General features: G+C 36.6%; 1 protein-coding gene and 2 non-coding genes across 3 annotated transcripts; 1 reads left to right on the forward strand and 2 right to left on the reverse strand.

Moving 5' to 3' along the window:
- Positions 1–2,870: 2,870 nt before the first annotated feature.
- LOC112420815 (protein ALP1-like) lies at positions 2,871–3,517 on the reverse strand. Its single transcript, XM_024780509.2, has 2 exons — positions 3,415–3,517; positions 2,871–3,316 (listed from the first exon to the last, which is right to left on the reverse strand). Exons 1-2 carry the CDS (start codon positions 3,515–3,517, stop codon positions 2,871–2,873), a joined length of 549 nt encoding a protein of 182 aa, XP_024636277.2.
- A 2,150-nt stretch (positions 3,518–5,667) lies between these two features.
- LOC120580347 (small nucleolar RNA R71) lies at positions 5,668–5,774 on the reverse strand. Its single transcript, XR_005646071.1, has one exon. It is a non-coding gene; the product is annotated as a small nucleolar RNA R71 (small nucleolar RNA).
- Positions 5,775–19,746: 13,972 nt separating this feature from the next.
- Positions 19,747–19,853, forward strand: LOC120580393 (small nucleolar RNA R71). The gene has a single exon (XR_005646116.1). It is a non-coding gene; the product is annotated as a small nucleolar RNA R71 (small nucleolar RNA).
- Positions 19,854–20,122: the final 269 nt, after the last annotated feature.

Here is a 20,122-nt window from a genome sequence, read left to right on the forward strand (position 1 = left end):
TATTGAGTTTGAGTCACTAATTCATACATTCTCCAATGACATTACACTTCCTAGTGCAAATTCAACATAAGTTCAAAATCAAAGTTCTTTGACTAAACTACCATAAACGTGCATATTTGTGGACATTGAACTTCTCTGCATTTGTGTTGATAACATCATCCTCATTTTCCTCTAGCACTTTGTCATGGATCTACAATCATAGTCGCTACCCAAGATTAGCCCCTACATGACACGATGCATATGTATGAGCAAGCTATTTGTAGAAATCTTCAACACCAACTACTAAAAAGAACAAAAATAATAATAGTCAATGTGAATGTTGAAACAAAAGGCAACAAAGACGATGTCGTATATAGACGGATCACATACAAAACACCTCAAACCACACACAAGCGAAGCCAAGGGGTGTGCCTAGCACACATGCTACAACACGGTAATACAAATAATGAGGTTGAAATATACGAACAGTAAAAAGGGATACAAAATAAAGTAGCCCAAAAGACTAAGTACGCTCCCTAAGAGACCGCAAAAACGCATACCCCTGCCTCACAATCAGCACAAACACCCCTAAAACCCGCCTCCGACATGGCCGGCATGGCTGCGGCCCCCCGAAAACAGGCCAGCAGGTACTACAAAAGCCTGATAAAACAACAAACAGCTGCACGGACGCGCTCTCTGCACCCCCCACAACCTAAAACTATGACAGCAACACCAGAAATGCAGATCTGAAGGTGAAAAAAACAGCAAGGCCCAAAACAGACATCCATAAACAGCCAAAAACCCAGACTACATAAACCAAACTACTTGCATCTCCAGCAGCCAGACAAACCCCACAACAGCAAAAACAGCACAACATAGTAAATGTTTTATTCAATTAGCATAGATAGCATACCATATTTATCATAGTAGATGTACCCTTTGGAGTGCATACAACCTTGTACCCAAGTGTGTAGAAACACATTGATATAATCACTGCAAGTACAGAGCATATGATTGAATATATTAGGTTGGTGTAATACCAGAATTAGATAAATAAGAAAAATAACTTAGGCTATTTATACATACCATCCAACACCTCTCCGAAATCAACGTCTACCAATTTATCAGCATATAACATCATTAGTGTAAAACCAGCATGGGTAGCAGACTTCCAAGCATACTCAAAAGAAGTATAATAGCAGGCCTTACCATACATCTTTAGCCATATAAAACTAATACTTACTTCCTAGCTACTAGTCATATATTCTGACATCCCAAAAAATTAGTGGTGATAGAGCATCATAAACTATTAGGCCATATGATGCCATAAATATATACAACACCAAAAGAAGAGAGCACATCCACAACCAATGCTCAATCACAATTCCTTTAAAGCTTCAGTGATGCACACATACATCCCAAAAAAGTCATTCATGATATATATATAGATAGTACCCCAAAAAAAAAAAAACAGTAAAACTGCTCTTAATCAAGCAAACCAGCATCATTCATCATTTTAAAGAGAGCTTCAGCTCTCATATGACGAGGTACCTCAAAAATCTTACGTTTTTTGTGCTCATTATCACACAAATGATCATAAAACTTCATGCGATAATCATCAAACACTCTCAATTCATCTAAAAGTTCCCAGACATCAGATTCAGAATAATGATGAGGTTGGGTTTGTTGCATGACAATAAGTTGTTTTTCCAGCAATTTCAACTTGTTTCTCAATGACCGCAACTTGTCGTTCAACAATTTCAACCTGACGCTCTGCAACTTGATGTATCTCCTTAGAAACTGCATTGCCCTCTTTCAAAGCTTCAGCTATGGTCATGATACCTTCGTTCATGTGCTCATATTGATCTTCAACTAACTCAACCATGGTTCTCTTTCGTTTCATCCCCTTTGAAGTATGTGTGTCAGCTGGTGAATTTGTCGGACCATTTTGTGGACTAACATTCTCAAAGTCAGGGTTTGAAAGTTGATGCTCATCAAACATAGAAACATTTAACCCATAGATTTCAGCATCATCATAATCATTATTAAGGTCAATATTCTCCTTTTCCAATTGTTTTCGCCTTTCTTTGACTGTCTTCGTTTGTTTTCCTGCTGCCCTATCAGTTTCAAATAATTCTTTCAAAATGTCATAATTCTTAATTGGATGTTTTTTCCATTTTGCTGCATGTGGTTTTACCTACACAAATAATTGCACACATTGTAAAAGGTAAAAGAGATAATTACTTTAATCAAATCAGCCCAGACTTCATCCTCTGCCTGAAATTTTTGGGTGATTGAGTTCCATGAAAATCCACTTAAGCCATGAAACATGTCATGAGCTTCACCAAAATGTGCTTTCAAAGTTTTCAATATATTCTTTATATGATTCTTCGTGATAGTCGGATCAATCACAAATCTTAAGACTTCAACCACATTATTGTATCCTTCTGCTGTCCAACCACCATCGAGCCTATTTCCCTTATGATCCTCTTCACGCAAAGCATTCAACAACGCTTGATCCATCTCATCATTCCATTGCAGAATATCTCTACAGGGATTATCAGACTGTTATGCGGCACCTTTTCCCTTAGACATTGTAGTAGCTACATACAAATTTTAAAAGTAGTGACACAATATATATTTGAAATTGATGTATGCATTGTCATATAAAAGTTAGCATATGATAAATTAATTCAAAACAATAATAACATGAACAAACTATTAGAAATTACTAGCACACAACACTTAACAGTACATATGTTTACGTCTGAAACATAACGGTGTACAAAATGTAGAACCAAATATAACATAAGCTACACATACACGCTACAAATGCATTCATATTATACAAAATCATGATATACTAGGAATGTGTTGTATTAATGATGTTATCATATTTCATAGACATTCCACATTCCGACAGCAACATTGTCTCTTATTAAAGTTCCTTGTATATAGTCATCATCACGTTGATGCTGGTGGGGTCTTTCGTTCTCATGTTGAGGTAGCTCACGGTCTACTTCGGCAATTAAGGTCTCATCAATATCAACACCCATTAGGAAGTTATGCAGTATACAACAAACAAGTACAATGTCAGACATCACTTCAAATGAGTAAAACGGTTCTGCGCCACCTGATAAAATTGGAAATCTTTTTTTTAATACCCCAAAACATCTCTCTATAACATTTCTAAGTGAAGCATGACGGTGGTTGAACAACTCTTTCATATTTTGTGGGCCACGAGCAGAGTATTCCTTCAAGTGATAACGAGCACCTCTATATGGTGTGATCACTCCTTTTTTAAGCATAAATCCCGCATCCCCAAGATAATATTTTCCTACAAAGGTTGTAATATAAATTTTAACTCTACATGTTAACGGAGCTAACTATAAATTGAAAGTTTTATTAGTCAAAGAAAAATAATATACTACTGACCTTCGGGAATTCTTAGTGAATCTCCCCTGCTTAAAGCATCTTTCAAAATTATAGAGTCAGATGCCGTGCCTTCCCACCCCGTTAAAACATATGTAAATTTCATGTCGAAACTACATGCAGCCAAAACATTTTGTGTAGTATAGTCTTTTTCTTCCACGAAATCGAGGGACATATGCTCTTGGGACCTTAACTCGAATATGTGTCCCATCTATAGCTCCAATGCAATCCTTTTTTATTATATAAGTTATTCTATTAGTGATTATTTAAATTAATCATAAACTTTAATAGCATCACATTGAAATGATATAATGGCATAAGTACCTTAAAAAAAGGATAGTATCTGTTGTTGTGTAGTATTTGCGGAGGTACATCCCTCCCAGAAGGTTGGACAAGATATTCATCTTCTAATGAGATGATGGCTCGTAAAACATTGTGAAAGTGACGTGATGAGTCATTTATTGCTTACTTTTATATGCTTTTTAGTTTAGTTTTATTTAGATTTTATTTTATTTTATGTTAGTATTATTTCCTTTTTAGGATAGTTTACTTTAAATTGCATTTTATTTTATTTCAGGAATGAATATTGGATGGATTGAGTCTTGGAGCAAAAGAAAGGGACTTGGAGCCGATTGGATGCAAAAAATATGAAGATTGAGAGACAAAAATATGTCTCCCCCATGCCAGAAGCTTGGCACGGCCCGTGCTAACCTTGGCATGGCCGTGCCACCCTCCAGAGTCACTTTTGCTGCTTTTGCTTAGATTTTAAGCTACTCTATTTTTAGCCCGAATGTAATAGCTTAGATTTTAAGTCGAACAAATGCTATAAATAGAGTAGCCATCCATCACAAATATTCATCTTTACTTGGAATTCAATAAGTGACAATTGCTTTTCTAATTAAAGTTCTTTTCTTTTCCTTTATTTTCTTGTCATTTACCTTTATGCTTTCTCTCTTCTCCCCCATGTCTACGATGAACATGAGTGTGTAGACTTCTCCTTGTCTTGGGATTGTTGGATAAGTCTAAATGACATAATCCTAATCAAACCAAGCTCTAAGCCTCAATCTTATGTAACCCTAATTTCTTATCTGAATTCACCGTCTTAACATGGATCAACCATTATCAAACTGTGGAAACGAAAGTGGAGGGTTTGATAATTGTTTATCCATTATTCCAAATATCAATTCATAAAACGAAAGTGGAGCTTTGATATTCGAACAAGTGAATTCAGACAAGGATTGCAAAGTCAGCGAAATAGGCTTTGCAATCTTTGAGACATATAGTTTCGATCTTCAAGGGAACTAATAACAATCAAGTCAGCGAAATAGGCTTGGTTGTTAGAGGAACCAAAATCTGATAGTAATCAAGTCAGCGAAATAGGCTTGGTTGCTAGAGGAACATAAGAGAAACTGTCTTGAGAAATTAGGTCTAACATAACATTATAAGCTTATAGTTTTGGTTTGAGAAGGACTTGTTATTTAGATGAAACCAACGATCCCAAGGCTCCTTTTATTATATTAATTTTCAACCGTTTGAAAACCCCCAACTTACAATTCTCTTCTCTTCTAATCATCTCTAAAGGTTAATTAAATTGAACTACTCCCTGTCGGAACGATACTCTTTTCATACTACTTCGGTAAGACCGTGCACTTGCGGTTTTATCTCATCAAGTTTTTGGCGCCGCTGCCGGGGAGTAAACTAATTTGATTAACTCTTTCTTTGTGATTAGAACTCTCTTCTCTTCCTCTTTTCTTCTACTTCTTTCTTTTGTTTTACCACTAACTTCTTGGGTTCTCGGTTTCTTATGCGAAGAAGTAAAGTCTCGGAGAATTTATTCATGAGATCGAAAGATTTTTGCATAAGAAAAAGAGAGAGGCACAAAATAATACTGCTATGGCTGAACGCACTCTCAAAGAGTATGCTACTCCTTCAACGGAAGAGCCACAAGCTATTATCGTGTACCCAACGGTTGAGGGTAATAACTTCGAAATCAAGCCTGCACTACTCAATTTGGTGCAGCAAAATCAGTTTTCTGGATCACCCACTAAGGATCCAAATCTCCATATTTCTTCCTTCCTTAGACTCAGTGGCACCATAAAAGAGAACCAAGAAGCCGTAAGACTTCATCTCTTTCCCTTTTCCTTAAGGGATAGAGCTAGCGCTTGGTTCCATTCCCTAGAAGTCGGTTTCATCATTTCATAGGACGATATGAGGCGAGCATTCCTTGCCCAATTTTTTCCCCCATATAAAATCGCTAAACTTAGAGATCAAATCACGCGGTTCAATCAAAAGGATGGGGAATCTCTCTATGAAGCGTGGGAACGTTTCAAGGAAATGCTCAGACTTTGTCCCCACCATGGCTTAGAAAAGTGGCTTATAGTCCACACGCTTTATAATGGCTTGTCATATACCACTAAGATGTCTGTTGATGCAGCTGCAGGTGGAGCTCTAATGAAAAAAAAACTATACGGAGGCTTATGCCTTGATTGAAGACATGGCTCAGAATCATTACCAATGGACCAACGAGAGAGCCGTCACCGCTCCTACTCCCTATAAGAAAGAGGCAGGTATACACGAAGTCTCTGAATATAATCACCTTGCTGCTAAGGTTGAGGCATTAACCCAAAAATTTTAAAAACTTAATGTTAATGCTGTCACACCTTCTTCTACATCCCCTCATTGTGAAATTTGTGGTATATCCAGTCATATCGGTGTTGATTGTCAGTTAGGTAGTGCTGCCAATATTGAGCAACTGAATTACGCTCAATATAACCAAGGAATGAGGCCAAATCAAAATTTTTACAAAAATTCTCAAGGTTCCTATGGACAAGCAGCACCACCTAGCTATACAAACAACCAGAGAGTGGCTCAGAAATCAAGTTTGGAGATTTTGTTGGAAAATTGCATAGCTAATCAAAATAAAAATCTTCAAGAACTAAAAAACCAAACGGGATTTCTGAATGACTCTCTCTCCAAGCTCACTACCAAGGTTGATTCTATCGCCACACACACCAAGATGCTTGAGACCCAAATCTCCCAAGTAGCCCAACAAGTGGCCACCTCTTCTCAAACACCAGGAATCTTTCCTGGTCAACCTGAAACAAACCCCAAAGCCCATGTCAATGCTATTTCTCTTGGGGGCAGTAAGTTAGAAGAGACCGTTACTAAAGCCAAAAGTGTCAAGGGAGAGAATGTTAAGCTTCTAGGTGAGAGGGATACGATAAAGAACCCGCTTGATAAGAACAAAAGCCTTAACCCATTAAGGCTTACTAAGCTCAACTTGGAGGCTCAATTTGCTAAATTCTTAAACATACTTAAAAAGATTTGCATTAAGATTCCCTTTGCTGAAGCTTTGTCTCGTATGCCTCTATACGCCAAGTTTTTAAAAGAAATTTTTTCAAAGAAAAGGGCTGTAGATCACAAAGAGACAATAGCTTTAACTAAGGAAAGTAGTGCAATCGTCAAGAAGCAACCCCAAAAGCTTAGAGATCCAGGAAGTTTTGCCATTCCTTGTGTGATAGGGAAAGAGACCGTTGACAAAGCCTTGTGTGACCTAGGAGCCAGTGTTAGTTTGTTGCCTCTATCCCTCTTTAAAAAAATGGGAATAGGAGAGTTGAAACCTACCGAGATGATATTAAAATTGGTTGACCATTCGGTCATCCCGATAGCCGGATACGTTGAAGACATCCCCGGTAAGATAGAAGGGATATACATCCCAACTGACTTTGTGGTTGTTGACATCGAGGAAGACCACGATTGCCCTATGATACTAGGAAGACCCTTCCTCGCCACTACGGGTGCTATAGTTGATGTTAAGAGTGGTAGGATAGTTTTTCAAGTGAGTGAAGACATGGTAGGATTTGAGTATGAAAACATTAAGGAAGGTCCCGCCCTTTATTATTGCAATATGGTTAAAGAACATGATGTGAAAGAACGCTTTTTAGCGTCATCTACACAATACAACATCTTTGACCCTTTCTAATGGACACTTTCTTTAACGTCAAGCTAATGACCATAAAGAAGCGCTTCGTGGGAGGCAACCCACGCATTTAACTGCTTTTATTTTGTTTTTGTTATTTTAAGTATTTTGTAGGTGATTGTCCGAGTAGGATTCAAGGAAACAGAAAAATTTTGAAGCCTCGTCCTCCAGAACCTTGGCACGGCCTGTGCTCACACTGGCACGGCCGTGCCAGACCTTGACAAACCAACACCAGCCATTGTTCCAGAATGTTGGCACGGCCCGTGCTAAGCTTGGCACGGCCGTGCCCGATATCAGGTAAGTATAATCTCACCTTTTGGCCTTCTTCTTCCTTCACTCTCAAACACAAACATCTCTCTACCTTCACCCTTCTCTCTAAAACCTCCATAACCATACAACCTCAAAACTCCACACCCCCCCTCCAAATCTCACCAATTCCCAAAATTTCTCCTCCCAACCAATCATAACCCACCATTCAAAAACCAATTTCGTCCATCCAAACAACATCACCCAAATTCTTCACCAATCTCCATCAGCCAACCCCTAAAACTCACTTAACCCCTCACCACATCACTACACCAACCTTTTTCCACCAAAACAACCCATACACAAACCCTCACCGCCATCACACCACTACAGCAAGGTCAAGGTAATGGCTTCAAAGAGAGGTGAAAAAGAAGTTGGAAGCTCATCAGGGGGAACCCCCCCCCCCCCCCAAAGAAAAAAGCGCAAGCCAAAAATCATGGCATCACCTTCAGGGACAACAAGCAAAGGGATAGGTACAAAATTCTAATCTCTAAACCTTTACATCCTTGCAGGTACCCTGATAACCATGACTTGAATAAGCTAGGAATTAAAGATAATGTGTTTAATCTGCTAGAAAGGTTAGGATGGGTTGATATGTTGAAACCTATGAAAGGGTATGAGAATTTCACCAATGAATTTTTAAGTTCTATTGTTTTTACAAAAGATAGGTTGAATTTTGATAACCCTAACCATAGAGTTTCTTTCCGGCTTATGAATATTGATTATGAGATGTCTCTTCAACACTTCTGTGATGAGATGGGCTTCGCAAATGCGGGGTTCATCCACGACTCTTGGGATCAAAATTTAAAACCGGTTGACTATCAACCCGCCGCCTTTTGGGAGCGAATTACAGGTCTTGACCAGTTTAACACACGTGCCAACAAAGCTAGCAACATTCACAACCCCGTACTTAGGTACCTTCAAAGGGTTATGGCTTGCACTATTTAGGGAATGAGTGAATTAGGGAACACTAGGAGTGATGAACTGTTCATACTTTGGGCTATGCTGCACAACCACCCCGTTAACACTTGTTTTTACTTGCTTGACTACCTTTCCCTTATAGGAAATAGATCCAATAGTGATGAGATAAAACCGCAAGTGCACGGTCTTACCGAAGTAGTATTAAAAGAGTATCGTTTCGACAAGGAGTAGTTTAATTCAATTAACCTTTAGAGATGATTAGAAGAGAAGAGAATTGTAAGTTGGGGGTTTTCAAACGGTTGAAAAATTAATATAATAAAAAGAGCCTTGGGATCGTTGGTTTCATCTAAATAACAAGTCCTTCTCAAACCAAAACTATAAGCTTATAATGTTATGTTAGACCTAATTTCTCAAGACAATTTCTCTTATGTTCCTCTAGCAATCAAGCCTATTTCGCTGACTTGATTACTTTAGATTTTGGTTCCTCTAACAACCAAGCCTATTTCGTTGACTTGATTGTTATTAGTTCCCTTGAAGATCGAAACTATATGTCTCAAAGATTGCAAAGCCTATTTCGCTGACTTTGCAATCCTTGTCTAAATTCACTTGTTCGAATATCAAAGCTCCACTTTCGTTTTATGAATTGATATTTGGAATAATGGATAAACAATTATCAAACCCTCCACTTTCGTTTCCACAGTTTGATAATGGTTGATCCATGTTAAAACGGTGAATTTAGATAAGAAATTAGGGTTACATAAGATTAAGGCTTAGAGCTTGGTTTGATTAGGATTATGTCATTTAGACTTATCGAACAATCCCAAGACAAGGAGAAGTCTACTCACTCATGTTCATCGTAGACATGGGGGAGAAGAGAGAAAGCATAAAAGTAAATGACAAGAAAATAAAGGAAAAGAAAAGAACTTCAATTAGAAAAGCAATTGTCACTTATTGAATTCCAAGTAAAGATGAATATTTGTGATGGATGGCTACTCTATTTATAGCATTTGTTCGACTTAAAATCTAAGCTATTACATTCGGGCTAAAAATAGAGTAGCTTAAAATCTAAGCAAAAACAACAAAAGTGACACTGGAGGGTGGCACGGCTGTGCCAAGGTTAGCACGGGCCGTGCCAAGCTTCTGGCATGGGGGAGACATATTTTTGTCTCTCAATCTTCATATTTTTGCATCCAATCGGCTCCAAGTCCCTTTCTTTTGCTCCAAGACTCAATCCATCAAATATTCTTTCCTGAAATATAATAAAATGCAATTTAAAGTAAACTGTCCTAAAAAGGAAATAATACTAATATAAAATCAAATAAAATCTAAATAAAACTAAACTAAAAAGCGTATTAAAATAGTCAATAAATGACTCATCAAACTCCCCCACAATTGAGTCTTTGCTTGTCCTCAAGCAAATGGCATAAACATAGTAGCACAAACAATTTTATCAAATGACAATTCAATTGAAGCACATGTCTCCTCAATTAAATCCTAAATATACACTAATCACAAACTCAAGTATTTCTTGTAATTTTTATTCAACCCAACGATCAAGTTTCAAGTGAGTGTGTGTGTGAAGTCCAACCCTTTTCTTGCTCCTGTATAAGATAGGCATTATGAGGAAACATGGTCTAATCCTAGTACTAAACCAACCAAGAAAGATTCCTTCTATAATTCATATAAGAGAGATGGGAGTATTTGAGAATCTTTGTTCTTTGCCATTTGCACATTTAAGTTCTTTATGGAACAAAATCTTCACGTAGGAAGTCGGAGGGCCTACCCCCTTCCCCAATCTAGATTCAATGGTATCCCTTAAAACATCATCTTCACGTAGGAAGTCGGAGGGCATACCCCCTTCCCCAATCTAGATTCAATGATGCTTTTTTAAAGTTTTTCCTCAAGATAACAATCATCTTCACGTAGGAAGTCGGAGGGCCTACCTCCTTCCCCAATCTAGATTCAATGATGAGATCTTGGAATTTATTTGGCTTTTTGGCTTTTTATGAACTCCCTTATACTAACTTATACTACTGGCACTTTGAGAATCTTTAAAGGTTAATGCACCACTAAGATTAAAACGCGTTTCCTTAAAATACCTATTCATACATTTACTCAAGGGAATCAACTTTGTGTTTTTCTCATTGGAGAATTTTATTCACTTTAAAACAAGATGTGGGTATATCAAGAAGACTTAAAACACAAGAGTTTGCTTTTCATGTACAAGAATCAATCAAATAAGAGGAGACAATTAAAATTTTGTGTCATGATATTTTCAATAAAAATTAGCTACTTAACCATGCCTTTTACAATAAAACAAAACAAAAGAATAAAGTTCAAGGGAGTTTGGAAACATTACGACTAAAGACACTTTATTAGGCTCCCCCCACACTTAGGAGAAGCATTGTCCTCAATGATTTAAAAAACGAAAGAAACAAGGAAAAAAAAGTGAGAAAGGATGCGGAAAGCTCACAATTTGCCGAAATTTTTGAACCCCGGAGGCCTGTCAGGTTGGCACGGCCGTGCCAACTTTAGCACGGGCTGTGCCGTCATTCTGCCAATTTTGGTTAAGGTGGTGGTGTGATTCCTGGCACGGCCGTGCCAACTTAAGCACGGGCCGTGCCACCTTTCTGGTTCTTGTAACTTTGATTTTTCTTGCGTTTCCTAGTCAATCTCAGACAGTTACCTACAAAACAAAAAATATAACAGAAAACAAAGAAAGCAATTAAATTAGTGGGTTGCCTCCCATGAAGCGCTCTTTTATTGTCACTAGCTTGACAAAAATAAGGATAAAAATCCTTAAGGTGGGTCACTCAGAGTGAAATCAGCCACTACTTCATTTACTTCTCCGGTATTATAGATTTTAAGCCTTTGCCCATTAACCGTGAAGGATCATGTTTCTTCAGAAAATATTTCAATCGCCCCATAAGGGTAGACTGTGCGAACTTAAAAAGGGCCGAACCATCGTGACCTTAGTTTACCGGGGAAGAGCTTTAGCCTAGAATTAAAGAGTAGCACAAGGTCACCGCTTTTGAAGTGCTTCTTGACGATTTTCTTGTCATGCCAATTCTTAGTTCTTTCCTTATAAATGCGGGCATTCTCATAGGCATCTATCCTAAGTTCTTCTAGCTCGCTTAATTGAAGCTTTCTTTTTTCACCGGCTAAATTGGGGTCTAAGTTGAGGTTTCTAATTGCCCAATAGGCCTTATGCTCGAGCTCAACGGGAAGGTGACAAGATTTCCCGTAGACAAGTTTAAAAGGAGTCATTCCAATGGGAGTTTTATAAGCCGTTCGATAGGCCCAAAGGGCATCGTCAAGCTTACTTGACCAATCTTTCCTAAAGGTTGAGACAGTTTTTTCAAGGATAGCTTTGATTTGTCTATTTGAGACCTCCACTTGTCCGCTAGTTTGGGGGTGATAGGGTGTCGTGTAACGCCCTCTCTAATTATTTCATTATTTTAAATGAGTTTAGAATATACTTATATGATTTGTGTGATTTATATGATTTATTTTGATGAGTGATATTTTGTTATGATATATGTTATATATTTATTAATATAATATATATGTTATTTGATTTAGAAATATATATGTTATTTGATTTAGAAATATATATATATGCTATTTGATTTAAAAATATAATATATGTTATTTGATTTAGGAATGTATATATGTCATTTGTTGTAGAAATATGTATGATTTGTTGTAGAAATATATATAATCTGTTATAGAAATATGTATGATTTGTTATGGAAATATATATATATATATATATGTTATAGAGATATAATTGTTATTTATTATTGTTATAGAAACATTTTATATATATATATATATATATATATATATATATATATATATATATATATATATATATATTGGGATAGAATATTAATATTTGGATTTAAGAGAAAAATAAGTAGGTTAAAGATTTATATAAATAGGAGAGACCTAGTTTAGAAAAACATAACGTACGTACGACTGCTTTTGGAGAAAAGGGAGAAAAGCCAAGAGAAGAGGGAGAGACCTAGAGGGGCTGCGATTTCTTGATTATAAGGTAAGGGTGAGACTAACTTTGCAATTCTATTAAGTATGTGAATCAATGGTTAAGTTTAACATGAATTAGGATGAGTTTAAGAAGAATCGGAAATTAGGTCAAATTGATAGAATTGATGATTAAACGGTGGAAACTTGTTAAAAAGATGTAGAAACTGTCCTTAGACCTTAGATAATGATTTAGATGAATTCTGGAATTGAAATTAGGCTTAGAACCTTGTTAGATGATGATTTTCGTGTAGAAAGTGCATCATGTCCGAGCCTAGATTCATCGCTCGCCACGGCGAGCTATGATCCTCGCCTCGCGAGTGATGATCTTCATCGCTCGCCACGTGAGCCTTCCCCTTCGCCTCGCGAGTGTTTTGGTATTGCTCGCCATTGCGAGCAACCTTACTCGCCATAGCGAGCTAAGGCAGAGAGCATGTTAGATTTTGTGTTTCGACCTTTTGAGTTGAACCTTAGATGCCTTTGAGTACCTTTAGGTGCCTACTATTGATTAGAGAATGATTTAGAACGAGATTGAACCTAGAACAACCTTAGTTGGAAAGTTGGCTTGTACTCGCCACGGCGAGCAGATGCTCTCGCCTCGCGAGCACTTCCAGAATTGAGTGTTTTTAGTGCATTGTGAGACTTGAGTTGCTTGGATTGGTTAGAAATGAACTTTAGGTACATAGTGTGACCTATTAAAGATAATGATTGTGAATTGTGAAGCTATATTGAAATGCTAAGTGTTTATAATGTGATTTATTGATTGATTGCATTACTTGAATTATTATTGAATGATCAGGAAGTTGTTGAAAATGAATTGGTATTAAGCTGTTGATATAATCTGATTATGCTGCTATTGTTATGTAACTAAGTTACATGAGTTGTTGTTGATTATCATTTGATATTGTTATATCCTGAGATGTTTATGTGTCGCCTATGTTGCTGTTGTTGGTTATGTGAAATATTTATATGCCTTATGTGGAAGATGTTTGATGTTTAAGTTGTTGATGCTTCACATTAATATTGTTATGTTGTGAATTGCAATTGATATATTGATATCTCTCTATTGTTGTGTGATTTGACTGTGCTACTGCTGTTATTTAACTAAGTGCATGATGTCCATATATATATATATATATATATATATATATTGAAATGATGACGTTTAACTCCAAATTATTGGATGCATGATGATATGTTGATTACGATGATTACGGTGTTTTGTTGTTAAGAGTCCATGCATAGCATTTCATTGAGCTTTGCCCTCACCACGATTAGGAGCTTTGTCCTCCGCACGTTTTAGGAGCTTTGTCCTCTGCACGATAAAAGTATATTAATACTTATGATGACGATTGGTACCACATGCATATAAGTGTCTAAGTTGCATTGTCACATATGTCGAGTCAAGGTTGTTGTTGATGAATTATCATCCATGAGTTGTTAAGTTGTCGATGAATTATCATCTATGAGTTTGTCGAGTTGTGTTCTACCCATGTGTTGTTAAAGAAGTACCTACGAAGATTATACGATGTGAATTATATGATGTTGACTAAAATATTGCTATGTTGTTTAACATGTTGATTATGATATTGTTATGTTGCTACGTTGTTTAAGATATTGATTATGATATTGTTATGTTGCTATGTTGTTTAACATGTTGATTATGATACTGTTATGTTGCTACGTTGTTTAAGATATTGATTATGATATTGTTACGTTGCTATGTTGTTTAAGATAATGATTATGATATTGTTAAGTTGTTATGATGTTGTGTATAATTGTTACTATTAAGTGATGAATATGTTGTTCTATATATGATTAATATTATTAAGTGAATATTATGTTATGTTATTGATGATGATCGAATGGTGTGATTACTTGATAATTGTTTATCAAAGATGCTATGATGTTTAAGATGATATTGTTTAAGATGTTTATGTTGAAGATTTATGATGTTGATTTTGGTGTTAGTATGTGTTGATTATATTTTCATAAGATGATGAATACGTTGTTGTTATATTAATACAAGAAGATGAATATGTTGTTGTTATATTATGATATTATGAAGAGAAGATGTATATATAATTATTATTATTATTAAGTGAATATCATGTTATGTTGTTGTTATATTATTATATTATGACGAGATGATGTATATATAATTATTATTATTATTAAGTGAATATCATGCTATGTTGTTGTTATATTATTATATTATGACGAGATGATGTATATATAATTATTATTATTATTAAGTGAATATCATGTTACGTTGTTGTTATATTATTATAAGAAGATGTTTATGTTATGATGTAGATAATTATTACTATTAATAAGAGATGATTATATTGTGTTGTTTTAAAGTTATTAGTGATGATGATTACATGATGATATCTATGAGTTGTTAAGTGTACTTGATGATTTTTATGTTAAATTGATAAGTTGTCTTTTATTAATGAATTGATAATGAGATGTTTGATGAATAATTATTATTATGAATTAATGATGTTGTTATGTTGTATATGAATTAGGATTAAGATGTTGTTATGCTATATATGAACTATGACTATGATGTGATGATCTATGTTGTTACGATTTGGTTAATATGTGTTAAATGATAATTAGAAGTTGGTTGAGTTATTAAGAATTATTACATGAAGAATTATTATTACTAATAGATGAAGTTATTTGTGTTGTTAAATATAATTATTGAATTATATGCTTGATATTATTGTTTTGTGAAATCTCACCCCTTCTGCTTGAAAATGTTGCTCTTCGTATGAGTAACTTGCAGGTATTAATGATTAGTAGGAGTGGTGGCTCAAGTGTCTTTAGGTGCTCTGATACGTAATGGGATGGGAATTTGTTATTGCTTTCTATTCCTTACGTATTGTTTCTAAAGAGTTATGACTATGTTTTTAGAATGGATTTTTATGACATAATTGTAAAGAGGCTTTAGTGCCAAAGACTGTTTTGATTATTGAATAATTTCCGCTGCGAAGTATTAAAGACTTTTTAGTTATTGAATTTTAAAGGATAAATAGTTATTTATACAGTTTATGATTTTAAGAAAAGAATGTGACATTCCGTTTAGGTGAATTACTCTGATTAAATAAATGAAATTTTCACGTTGGGAAAACGGGGTGTTACATGTCGCAATTTTGTGCCTCACGCCATGTTTTTGCAAAAGTTTTTCAAAATGTCTTGAAATGAAGTGAGACCCTCCATCGCTTATCACAACCCTTGGCACTCCGAACCTAGGAAAGATGACTTTTTTAAACAGTTTTATAACAATTTGTGTATCATTAGTGGGGGAAGCAATGGCTTCAACCCATTTGGATACATAGTCAACTGCTACCAATATGTATTGATTCCCAAAAGAGGAGGGGAATGGTCCCATAAAGTCAATACCCCAAACATCAAAAATTTCGACTTTAAGGATGTTGTTCAAAGGCATTTCATTTCTTTTAGTAATACTGCCGGTGCGTTTACATTTGTCACATTTAGAAATAAAGGAATGCACATCTTTGAAGAGTGATGGCCACCAGAAACCAGAATGAAGAATTTTGAAAGAAGTCTTTTGTGTACTGGCGTGGCCACCATAAGAAGAGGAGTGGCAATGAGTTAGAATACTACTTACCTCGTTTTCAGGAATGCATCTCCTGAAAATCCCATCTGAGCCTCTTCTGAAGAGGTAGGGCTCATCCCAATAGTAGTACTTGAGATCATTGAAGAACTTCTTCTTTTGTTGGTTGCTGAACTCAGGCGGTAGCACTCCTGCTGCAAGAAAATTAACAAAATCTGCATACCAAGGTGCGTCAGTTTGTGCCAATAAGAAGAGTTGGTCATCCGAGAAGGAATCATCCAAGGGTAACTCATCCTCGTTGGTCTCCCGAAGTCGGGACAAGTGGTCAGCGACAACATTTTCTACACCCTTTTTATCTTTTATTTCAAGGTCAAATTCTTGGAGGAGCCAAATCCATCGGATCAATCTCGATTTGGCATCTTTTTTGTTTAGCAAGTATTTTATGGACGAGTGATCTGTGTAAACAATGATTTTTGATCCTACCAAGTATTGCCGAAATTTGTCAATGGCGTAGACAACTGCTAGCAGTTCTTTTTCTGTTGTGGCATAATTTACCTGTGCCCCATCTAGGGTCTTACTGGCGTAGTATATGGCATGCATCTTTTTTTCCTTTCTCTGACCTAACACCGCCCCAACCGCATAGTCACTTGCGTCACACATTATTTCAAAGGGCAAACTCCAATCTGGTGGTTGTATGATTGGGGCAGTGATTAGTGCTTCTTTCAACCTGCAAAATGCCTGCAAACAAGCATTATCGAACACAAAGTCTGCGTCCTTAAGAAGGAGGCTTGTTAGTGGTTTAGTGATTGATGAAAAATCTTTAATGAAACGGCGGTAGAACCCTGCATGTCCTAGGAAACTTCTAATTTCTTTGACTGAGGTAGGAGGTAGCATTTTTTCAATAATTTCGATTTTTGCTTTATCTACCTCTATACCTCTGTCGGAGACCAAGTGTCCTAGGACAATTCCTTCTCTTACCATGAAGTGACATTTCTCCCAATTTAAGACTAGGTTCACCTGTTCACATCTTTCCAAAACTTTTTCAAGGTTAGTCAGACAATCATCAAAACTAGATCCATGCACAGAGAAATCATCCATAAAAACTTCCATTATTTTTTCAACAAAGTCAGAAAAAATAGACATCATGCGTCTTTGAAAAGTAGCAAGGGCATTACAAAGACCAAAAGGCATCCTTCTATAGGCAAAGGTCCCAAAGGGGCATGTAAAAGTCGTCTTTTCTTGGTCATTAGGGTGAATGGGTATTTGGAAAAATCCGGAATAACCATCTAAGTAGCAAAAATGTGAATGCTTAGCTAACCTTTCTAACATTTGATCTATAAAAGGGAGAGGGAAGTGATCTTTACGGGTTGCTTTATTAAGCTTCCTATAATCAATACACATTCTCCAACCGGTGACGGTCCTAGTGGCAATGGATTCATTTTTATCATTTTTAATAACTGTGAGACCACCCTTTTTAGGTACAACTTGCACGGGGCTAACCCATTTGGAATCAGAAATTGGATAAATAACACCTGCATCTAGGAGTTTTAAAACTTCTTTTTTCACAACTTCTTTCATATTAGGATTTAGCCTTCTTTGATGCTCAATGGAGGGTTTATAGTCTTCTTCAAGAAGTATCCTATGCATGCATAATGAAGGATTTATTCCTTTAATGTCGTCAATGGTGTACCCTATAGCTTTAGGATACTTCTTGAGGACATAAAGTAACTTTTCAGTTTCTATTTCATCGAGGCTTGCATTTACAATAACAGGATAGGTAGAGTTAGGGCCCAAGAATTCATTCCTTAGATTTGATGGGAGCGGTTTAAGCTCTACTTTCGGTGCCTCCTTGGGTGGAAGTGCTGGTTCTTCTTTTACTAACTCCTCCACACTTAGACCTTCCATTGGAGGAGTTCTATTCAACAGCTCTTCATAAGATTTTGCCTCCCCTTCCAGTTTTGTACCTGCATTGTTTACCAAGCATACTTCCAAACCATCATGTGTAGATGATGCTAAAGAGCACTCTTTCACGCAATGGTCGATTATATCTATCATGCAACAAGAGTCCTTAATGGAAGGACTTTTCATTAGTTTAGCAAGTTCAAATTCAACAGTCTCTTTACCGACATTAAAAGCAAGCTTACCCTTTTTTACATCAATGATGGCTCCTGCGGTGGCAAGAAAAGGTCTTCCTAAAAGAATTGGTACTTGGTTGTCTTCCTCCATCTCCATTACAACAAAATCAGCGGGGATGTATACCTCTCCTACCTTAACAGGGACATCTTCTATGATTCCAGCTGGATACTTAACAGAACGGTCCGCTAGTTGTAGGGTCATCCTTGTCGATTTAAGTTCCCCTATTCCCAACCTCTCGTAAAGGGATAAAGGCATTAGCCTGACACTGGCTCCTAGATCACACATAGCTTTCTTCACTACTTCTGACCCTATGACACAAGGTATGGAAAAACTGCCTGGGTCTTTAAGCTTTGGTGGCAATTTATTTTGGATGATGACACTGCATTCTTCCGTAAGGTTAACCGTCTCACCTTCCTCAATTTTTCTCTTTTTAGAAAGGATTTCTTTCAAAAATTTAGCATAGGTAGGCATTTGGGTTAAGACTTCGGTGAAAGGCACATCAATGTATATTTTGTTCATCATCTCTATGAACTTTTTAAATTGCTCATCTAGCTTAGATTTGGCAAACCTTTGTGGGAAGGGAATTTTCGGCTTAAAGGGAGGTGGTGTGTTTTCCTCAACTCGTGGTTCCTCTCTTTCTGCCCTAGTTTCCCTAGATGGTGGTTTGCAGATCTCTTTCTCACTGTCATTGGATTTGGTTCTCCTTACGGGGTCTTCGAGTGGCTTGCCACTCCTAAGTGTAACAGCATTCATTTTGTTGGGGTGGTCAACCTTATGAACTACTTGGGAGAGCTGAGTTTCAGAGGTTTTGTTGTGAGAGGAGATGGAGTCTATCTTTGTCGTGAGAGTAGCAAGAGAGTTGTTTAAAAGTCTAGTTTGGTCCTTAAGCTCTTGGAGCTGTTCGGATTGTTTAAGAAAATAGTTTTCCATTAAAAGTTCAATGTGAGATTTTTGAACAACTCTTTGGCCATTCTAAACAAAGTTTAACTGCTCAATACTACTTAGTTTGCAATCGATGCTAGAGTGACTAGATAGGCCACATGCTTCACATGGAGGTGAGAAGGTAGGTGTGATAACACAAGTACTCATGCGATCAAGTCTTTGAGATAATGCATTCACCCTGGTAGATAGATAGTCAAAGGAAGAGGTTTCGTCCATACCTGCCTCTTTTTTAGAGGGTGAAGGATTGATGATTGCTTTTTCTTCCGTCCATTGAAAAAGGTTTAGAGCCATGTCCTCAATTAAGGAATAAGCTGTTGTGAAATCCTTGTTCATTAGGGCACCACCTGCAGCTGCATCAACAGTCAATTTAGTGTTAGATGTTAGACCGTTATAAAAGGTGTGGATGATTATCCATTTCTCCAAACCGTGATGGGGACAACGTCTAAGTATTTCTTTAAAACGCTCCCACACATCGAAAAGAGATTCCCCGTTTTTTTGAGTAAATTGGTAAAATTACTCCCCGGCAGCGGCGCCAAAAACTTGATGAGATAAAACCGCAAGTGCACGGTCTTACCGAAGTAGTATTAAAAGAGTATCGTTCCGACAGGGAGTAGTTTAATTCAATTAACCTTTAGAGATGATTAGAAGAGAAGAGAATTGTAAGTTGGGGGTTTTCAAACGGTTGAAAAATTAATATAATAAAAAGAGCCTTCGGATCGTTGGTTTCATCTAAATAACAAGTCCTTCTCAAACCAAAACTATAAGCTTATAATGTTATGTTAGACCTAATTTCTCAA

This window comes from Medicago truncatula, chromosome 4, assembly GCF_003473485.1.
Source record: "Medicago truncatula cultivar Jemalong A17 chromosome 4, MtrunA17r5.0-ANR, whole genome shotgun sequence".
Taxonomy (NCBI): domain Eukaryota; kingdom Viridiplantae; phylum Streptophyta; class Magnoliopsida; order Fabales; family Fabaceae; genus Medicago; species Medicago truncatula.